This window comes from Centruroides vittatus, unplaced genomic scaffold (assembly GCF_030686945.1).
Source record: "Centruroides vittatus isolate TY-2023 unplaced genomic scaffold, ASM3068694v2 contig_1788, whole genome shotgun sequence".
Lineage (NCBI taxonomy): Eukaryota > Metazoa > Arthropoda > Arachnida > Scorpiones > Buthidae > Centruroides > Centruroides vittatus.
The window spans coordinates 769,415-778,793 of NW_027121095.1; the positions used below are offsets into that span (position 1 = coordinate 769,415).

Here is a 9,379-nt window from a genome sequence, read left to right on the forward strand (position 1 = left end):
TAACAATATTTGCTACCAAACACGAAAAAAGTAAACATTAATAATAAATTATTTACCTGAATAGGTGAATAATCAGTATTTTTTCCCCAATTGGGGAGATTTTAGCGCACGCCGGTCACGTGAGCAACCCAAAACTATCGACAATTGGCAACAGGGCACTTCCCCACCGAGACGCACTCCCACAGGCTTATTGTATAGACGACAAACAAAAACTTCCCACCGTATATTTTAACATATTTCCGGAAAAAAGCGAAAAATCTTTGGGTCGAAACTAGTACAATTTTCTATTTATTGCCCCGAACATCGCGTGCCAATCGGTAAACATTGAGGCTAAAGAAATCAGATCCCTCCCTATTGGCATAATCCAGCTGTCCGAGTTTTTGGCTTGACCATTGGCCATTAAACAACGTGTAAGGCTAAGAAAAACCGTATTTATGATATTTGTATAGAGGGAAGACGATAGGACACGAGTGGACACGAATGGTTCTTTCCCACATTATATTCCATGAGAAGTAAATTACTCACTACCCCATTTATGTGCTTTTTCATTACCTATTTCTATCGGTTTTTATGAGAAAAACAATTTTTGTTCGCTCTCACAAAGTGACTTTTGTCTTTTTTCTCTCAAAAGACAGCGAGAGAAATTGCCGTTTTCTTCTGTGATGTGGTTTTCAACAATAATTCTTCATAATTTTTATGTGAATGAATTTAACTTATTTTCCCAATTTTTATGATATCTTTTGTACATGTATATTTATTAAATGCATGAATTGAATATAGAAATCATCAAAAATTAATTTATAAATTCATCTACACGATTTGTAAATTAAACGATTTTTATAAACAAAAATTTTTCTTTAAATTTTAAGGTTATTAAATATATTTTCTAAAAATGAAGAACTGGAAATTGAACTCATGTCTTTTCTGCAAGAAAGTCTAAATTGAAATAATTAATTTATGACTTATTTTAATAGGAGAGATATACGAGGCATAACATAAAATTACATGTTATTAGCCAAATGAGTTTTTAATAAAAAGACAAAGTTTTCTAAAGAAAACAATCGTTCCATAAGTTAAATGCTTTTAGAAATCAAAAAAGGAGAAATGTAGGATTACACTCTCCTTTTGCCTGTTGCTCACCCTTTTTGGATTATAAGCATGAGGATGTGTAAGCCTGTGTATGTATGGGAGAGGATAAAGTACTTTAGGTTTGAGAGCATCAAGTTGCTAAAATATAATAGAGCATGTTTATTAATTACTGGAATAGATTTATAACTGTCTTTACAGTTATAAATCTATTCCAGTAATTAATAAACATGCTCTATTATATTTTAGCAACTTGATGCTCTCAAACCTAAAGTACTTTATCCTCTCCCATACATACACAGGCTTACACATCCTCATGCTTATAATCCAAAAAGGGTGAGCAACAGGCAAAAGGAGAGTGTAATCCTACATTTCTCCTTTTTTGATTTCTAAAAGCATTTGACTTATCTTCAAGATCACTTTAAAGTAAGACCACTTTATTTAAGGATTTTATATTTATATTTTTTTATTACGTATATGAAAGAATATTGAGTCTTGTAGAACTTTTAAAATCTAATAAAAAATACATTTAAAAATAATACAATTGAAGACTAAGTACAAATAAAATTTGCTGTCTTGTCAGATCATTTCTGTGATTTAAAAGGATATGACAAAATAGCAAATTTTATTATTTTTATTTAAATATTCAGTCTAGTTTTTAAATCTTTCTTTCTGTTTAGAGGAATATTTTCATTCGCTTAAATTTCAATTCAATTTTTAACGTAAAAATTAAACTGACAAATTAATGTAAAAGTGTAAATGATAATTACACTAATTAAAAACATTAATTAATTATTGAAACTAATTGAAAACATTTAACAGATATGCTTATTTAATAAATTCACTTCAAGTTTAATCATTAAGAAACCTGACACTTTTGGTTTACAAAGAAAAATTATAAAATAAGTTTAAATATATAAAACCTTATTATATAGTGAATCTATTCATCGCAGATACTTCATTAAAGTCTGAAATGTAAAAATGTAAAATATGATATCATTTTCATCTATCTTCTGTTGTTATTAATTCTTTACGCACGAATTCATCAGGCCGTAAAGAATATAATCTAATCTACGCGTTTATACTGTCTAAAAATGAAGTTATTATTATAGTTTATGACACAAGGACCGTGAAAGCTTATAGGATAAAGGATTTAATAGGGCTATTAAGATCGTGGAGAAATTTCAAATATATCGATTTAAATCTCATTATCTTGTTCTTTCTCGTTTAAAATCTCTTATTGTTCGTTAATATATTTAAAAGTATAAAAAATAGACTTGTATAATATATTATTTATTAATAAATTATACCAAAAACTTGAAATAGTTTACCATCATAAATGTCGTCGACTTCAGTAAATAAATTAAAATTATACATAAAGATCTTAACTTATAGATCTAATTAAGTTTACGAGTATATTTTATTAAGAGTTTATTTTAAACGAACTTCTCTCAATTTAAACTCGAACTAAATATGAAATTTTAAAAAAGAATAAACGGTTGATGCTATTATTGGATTTCGTCGCTTCTAAAAAAATTAATTTTAAACAGGTTTAATGAAATAAATTAATACAGCCGCTACAAAGTTTAAAATCCTTAAAATGTATACATTTAATTTGTTCCATTATCTTTATAAGTCTTTCAATATATTTATTTATTAAACGTAATAGACGTCCTGTTACAAGAAATCTGTTCAAACTGAAATCTATTGTGATCTCTTCACAAACAACATTTAGGAAGGAGGAGCCAGGGAGGGGATAATTTCTTCCTCTGTAATCCTTCTTTCATAACTGGAACATTACAGGAAGTTCAATCAGGGTGGGAGTGACGTTCTAGCGGATTAAATCAGCTAATTATAGTGCAGGTCCCAAGAGACTATTTCGGTTTGTTTGGCCTGCTTTATAGCATCGATCTTCCTATACTGATGCATGAATTGTTACAATTTATGAATATAAAAACATCAGTCGATATAAGATAATAATGTAAATATAAATTAAAATTTTAAACTGCGCCAATTAAACTTATACATTAATTAACACATAGTATGACTGCACGCATTCGAATTTATTTATGCAAATTTTTTAATAGACTATTTTATTTAAAATATTACAAAATTGTATATTTATTTATATAATGCAGTTAATAATATTTGCATTGGTTTTCTATTGCAAAATAAATTAAACTGAGTATCGATTTTGGGGATTTTTATCGTTACCTGTAATAAATAATATAGCCCCTACAGTACATTTATGCGCTATACTAAAAGGGCAAATAAAATTTATTAAATAATTATTTTAGTATCCACATAAAAATATCAAAAATAATAGGATTATGTATTATAAAGAATAGATTAAATTCTAAATAAACAAGATATTTTTTTAACAAATTTTCGCGACAAAGCGGAGAAGATAAGTTGATAAATCGCTTACCGTTTATCAGATTATTTTCGAATTTTGCATATTTATCTTAAGGCTTATCAGCAAAATTGTATATAATCTACCATAGTTCCAACTTACAACTTTTATCCGGAATGAGTATCGATTCCGAGAACACTATAGAGTCTTCGTATGAAAAGGGAAAAGTAAGCCTAGTACTAGTTAATAATGATTCAACAAATATCTATAACAATTATCGGCTTGTCAGTTCTGGCGCCAGTCACGTGTACAGGAAGTTGTATCCATATCTACTTCCTGTTTATAATAAAACCGCAAAAATTAATGATCTGAGAATAGGAAGTGTAAAGATAATTTTGAAGTTAATTCGAATTTATAATGAATAATTAGAAATTTATAATTGTAGTTATATTGATTTACTAGTAAAGTTACTGTGTTACTTTGTGTAAAATAGCATGAAACTTTTGTCAAGTTAACTATATATTAAAATGCAGTATAAAAAATGAAACAATAGAAAATTTTATCGTTAGGATAATCAAAACAATTGATATAATTGTAAAGTTAAAAATGCTTTTATTTAAAGTTTAAAAAAGAATACAATAGGTGACAATCAGTTACATCTAAGTGCTGTTGATAATGTTGACTTTTGGCTGCCAGCTGTTGTCGAAACAAATGCAAAGTTGTACAGTCTGACAGATGAAATTATATTGTATTTAATAAAAGACTTCTTAATTTTAAATAACGTTATACATAATTTAATTTTTATTGTAGACAAAAAGAGACTGAGAGAGTATCTAACGCATGATTCCAGGAATTGATTTTTAAATTAAAACTATAAGTATTGCTATCATTACATATTTATTATATAATTTTATTCGGAATTAAAATTAAATTAAATATACGAAAAACTTAATTAAACAGAAAGCGTAATTTTAATTAAGTTGTAATGTTTAAAAAATTATTCCGAAATTAAGCTTAGTTAAAAGTTATGAAGGAGACATCTGTGAAATTATACTTGAAATACAATGCATAGGAATGGCATCAATAGACAAAATTATAAAATAATTAATCCTAAATAACTAACGCAGAAAAGATTTAGGAACTGTTAAATTAAATAATAGCTTTATAAAAGACAATTAAGTCTCGCATCAATGTAATGAAGTGTTACAACGCACTTCCACTTTTCAATCAGCGTTGTCCTCGCTCAGGGCATAATTAATACAAAATGTTTTTAATAAGAAATACCCGAGGGAATTTAGAGTGGAAATCACTTGATTGTCGCAACTAAAACATCAATTTTGAACGATAGCGTGCAGGAAAAGAGCGTTACTCTAGGGACACTAACTAAATTGTTCCTAGAATTAAACGTCGTCATTTTATATAAATCCAATATTGTTTAGTACACGCTGGATTATCTTTTAGCCATTTTATTGACCTATTAAAATATTTAAAAGTTAAATTGTTCCTTGCAGATATACTTTGTGTCGTTCTTAAATTAGTTTCTCCTTCCGAACAAGATTAAGATTTTCGCAACAAATAACCGTTATTTGATCACAATGCCTTTAAACGGACCATCTGGCATGCATTGTAGAAGCGGGGGTGTTATAACTGACGTGGTAGAGTCCGTTATTGACCAGGACGGAGTCGAGCTGTCATCGTAGGAATGACAAATGATCAACATTTCGGTCACCTAAACCCGGTCAAAGTCGAGTGTTGGGCCATAGAAGTGATTGGGATATTCTTCGTCAAGTGCACAGCAGGATCGCAGCAGTCCAAAAATTGACTCTCTTGACAAATTACCTGCTTGGAAATTTGAAGTCTCTTTTACATCCCCCTCCTCTTACAAACAATGAAAGAGCCCTGGGGCGAAAACTTCCCTTACTAGAAAGGGGAGGGTTAAATAGCTTCTGGTCTTTACTGTATAAAATGGGAAAGGCTACGATTATTTTCTCGTTTGTTCACTTTTATTACGGTTATTTAAAGATTGATCTAATATTAGAGTAACAGATAGAATATAGAAGTTGCAACGATTTCAGCTTGAGGCATATCGGTGAAAAATCGAGTACTTCAGATAAGTGGTAAATCAAAATTTATATGCCTAATAATATGGAAGTTCGTTGCAGAAGAGGGATACAGAAGATATAAACCAACAACAGTTGAAATGAATGTATTATGTGGAACAAATAAGGCATAAAGCGGCATAGTATACGTACAAAGTGGAGAAAAGTGGTCACAATAGATGTTGAAATCTATATGAAAGGTATCTATATACTGAAAAGGAGCATTTGGCATTAATAAACAGGATGATAAAAGTCTGTTGAGGAACACCCACATAGCGAATGCCATGTCATGTTATGCTAGAGACGAGTTTAAGCGGTGTATTATGGGATGTACGCTCCACTCATCCACGTGTGAACAGCATTAGACCAGCGGCCGTTCAAAGGAGCAGTCTAGGTCCCCGACGTGTGACTATTGTTTGCTTCTATTGGGCGTACATCCTCCTCTTTACCTGGATTCAGTCGCACACTAATGGGAGAAGCTCCCTAACTCCTTATTGTGACGTAACCATTAATTCTAGTTCGTCTGATTTCAGTTCACCTGCCTGGCTGGAAGATTTAGTTTCTTTATTAACCGATAGATGTCGTGGTATGAAAATTTGGCCCACTTTTTGAATATATTAAAAACAGCCCAAAAATTGCTTTAATTTTTTGGATAAATGAAAAAACAAATTAAGTTTAATTCTATAGAAAATTTATTAAATTCTGTTTATTACGAAGATGAATTCTGCAAAGAAAATTTATTTGACCGGCCCAAAATAATGTCCGAAGTGGAATTAGTGTTAATAATTAGGTCCTTTGCCTAAAAATGTTCTGAGAAGAATTTGCTTACATTGCATTTCATTGTTTGAACTTAATTATTACCCAAAATAAAATATTTTAGGAATAATTTTTTTTTAAATTTTATTTAAAATATCAAATTATATAATAGAATGCTAAAAAAATCATCTTATTAAATAAATTATATCCAAAAGATAAACACAAAAAAGTAAATAAAATCCATTTTAAAAATGACATGTTTACAACCAAACATCAAACGAAAGATACTTATTTTACAATTTAATGAAGATATAAGAGCCAACAGAGATAACAACACTATCTGATCTGAAACGAATCAGATAAGGCTAAAAAATCTAGGATTAACGGTTTCAGTTTCGACTGAAAAGCCTTTTAAAAAGTCCTAATCCCTTAGAAAGCTTGTCGATGAACTTTCCCAATAGTAAAAGCAGCCCCAGGCCCTAGATCACATTTCTTTGTTGAAGTCTGTATCATAATACAACAATCCGTTCACAACTAAACACACAACAGAACCCATCAGATTGGATTTAGATAAAAAAGGAAAAAAATCATTCTAAACACGAAGGGAAAGGAGGGATTTTCAATGTACTAACCAATTACGAGAAGATTGAACCAATCAAGCTCCTCCCATCACGGATAAAACGATCGCTATTGGTGAACTGTTGATGAGCTTTACTGTATAGCAGAAGAGGGACTAAACTACAAAACTTCTCCATTTTCATGTATACTAAAGGATTGAAAGGAGGATGTCACGTTCTTTTTTAGTGGATTCTTTATTAAGTAACCCTCCGGAAGAACCTAAACTTATTAATACTTTAAGAACACCTTGGATCGCTTATCCACGAAAAACTAACTTCTTCGAACGTTCCGCTCATCACCAAGGCCTTTGCTATTTAAAAAAAGGACTAGGCATACACTGTTGTCCAATTTGTATTCAGACAACTAACAACGTAGTTTCAAGCAACGGTAGGAATCAATCGAATCAATCTCAATCCTTGAGGTGTGCATTTCCTTATGCTTCTCTGTCTACGGGAGAAACTTCACCTTCATCTCAAGAAGTTCGAGATCGTCACGTGATTCATCAGGGTAGCAAAATAACATCGGGTTCATACGATGATAAAGGTGAGTCTCGATAAAATTTTATTCTATTTCAGTGTTTGGTACCGCTTGTCACTCAGTTTAGCGTGAAATTTTGCGTGACGGAGAGCAAAGTAGCTTGCGTGAATGGGGTTAACCAAAGTCATACAATATTCACTAGTTCATTCGGTAAAATGCGCTTTTATTAAAGGTAATAAATCAATTTATAATAAATTAAAGATCATGTCGTAAGCAACGTAGAATGAAAGTTGTCGGTTTATGATATAATGAGAGAAATTTTGTAATTTTGTAGTCTTTACATGGATGTTCCCTGGAGAATTTTACACGTTGAACATAATCAAAACATTTTTAATTATTTAAATTTATAGAAAAACATAATTCACTGAGCACAAGTTAAATATTTTAGCGATCTGTATTTTTCGACCGCATCTAATTATTTATAAGTCAACCACTGAAAATATTTTTTATTTGTATACCATTTATTCCCTTCTCATCAATCTTTATCAAGGTTAAATTACGGGAAAACTCGATTTTATCTTCTGTTTATTAAATATTGAAATGTCATATTCTATTAGACATAGACTAGTATTTTTATTTTTATCACAGATTTTAACTAACACAACTAACTTATAAACAGTGTTTCAAGGAATATTCTTTATTTGAATTTAACACGAAACAAAAGCACCGTTAAAAATGATTTTACAATTTTTATAAATTGATTTAGATCAATGTTTTTATTAATTTGTTGTTTGTAATCTTTAATGCTTGAGGTTTTTATAATAATGATAAAATTGTAGGAAATAAATAAATACCCAAAATATGCTCAAAAATAAATAAATTAATTAATTTTGAGTAATTTTACTATTTTCTTTTCTTAAATTAAAAATAATTTTTAAATTATGTAAAGTATTAATCGTGTCAAATTTAACAACAACAAAAAAAAGAATCTAGATTATAATTTACAGTTAATTTTTGATTATTTTTGGACTATTAATAGATGAAATGTTCACATAAAATAAAAATAAAAACTTTTTTGATAAATTTTAATAAAATTATTTATATATTTTACCAGGAAACTCAAGCAAATCTTCTCAAGAAGATATGTCAAGCAGCAAACGAATTCGAACTGCTTTTACCAGTACTCAACTACTAGAACTGGAGCGAGAATTTGCATCAAATATGTATTTATCTCGTCTCAGACGTATCGAAATAGCATCTTATTTAAACTTATCAGAAAAACAAGTCAAAATTTGGTTCCAAAATCGAAGAGTTAAATATAAAAAGGAGGTCAATTATGATCATCGTTGTCGTTGCGCTCTTCGTACATGTTCGAGTTCAAGGTCGTCGGGAAGTTCAACAGCAAGTAAAAGTAACTCTGATCATATGCCTACTACCACTGTGAAGAACAGCACATCTAGTACTGATTCTGAATCAATTGTATGTAGTACTTCGGAGGGTGTCGAATTATTCGAAGCTTCTTCACCGGATATTTTAAAATCTGAACTACTTTGATTTTAAAAAAAGAAATGAAAATGGAATATGTAAAGAAATCAATTTTGTTTCTATTTTTATTGTATATTAAATTTTAATTTAGAGAACTTTAAACAAAAGATATTTAGTGTATAAATCAAATTTTCAAATTATTTTTAAAGGATCTGATTGATACAATTGAGATATTGTATAAGGAAATGATAGAATACATACCACTTATCAGAGGCCTTAAAAATGTTAAGTTCCTTATATATTTTAATCTAATAATAATCTGATGTATAGAAGTAGCTCGCGAAATGATTTATTTTATATATTTTAGTGCCGAAAATAGATTATTTGTTTGATTTAAACTAAGTTTTTGTAGTTATCACTTTGTTATTGCCTGTACAATATGATCATTCTTTTAACTTTTATTTATTTATTTTTTTATTAATTTATAACTCAGGTATCAAGCCTT

At 29.5% G+C, this 9,379-nt stretch overlaps 1 protein-coding gene across 1 annotated transcript; it reads left to right on the plus strand.

Moving 5' to 3' along the window:
• The first annotated feature begins 7,079 nt into the window (after positions 1 to 7,079).
• LOC136969482 (GS homeobox 1-like) lies at positions 7,080 to 9,030 on the plus strand. Its single transcript, XM_067263651.1, has 2 exons — positions 7,080 to 7,455; positions 8,504 to 9,030. The coding sequence occupies exons 1-2, from the start codon at positions 7,080 to 7,082 to the stop codon at positions 8,941 to 8,943; spliced, it is 816 nt and encodes a 271-aa protein (XP_067119752.1). The 3' UTR covers positions 8,944 to 9,030.
• The last annotated feature ends 349 nt before the right edge of the window (positions 9,031 to 9,379 follow it).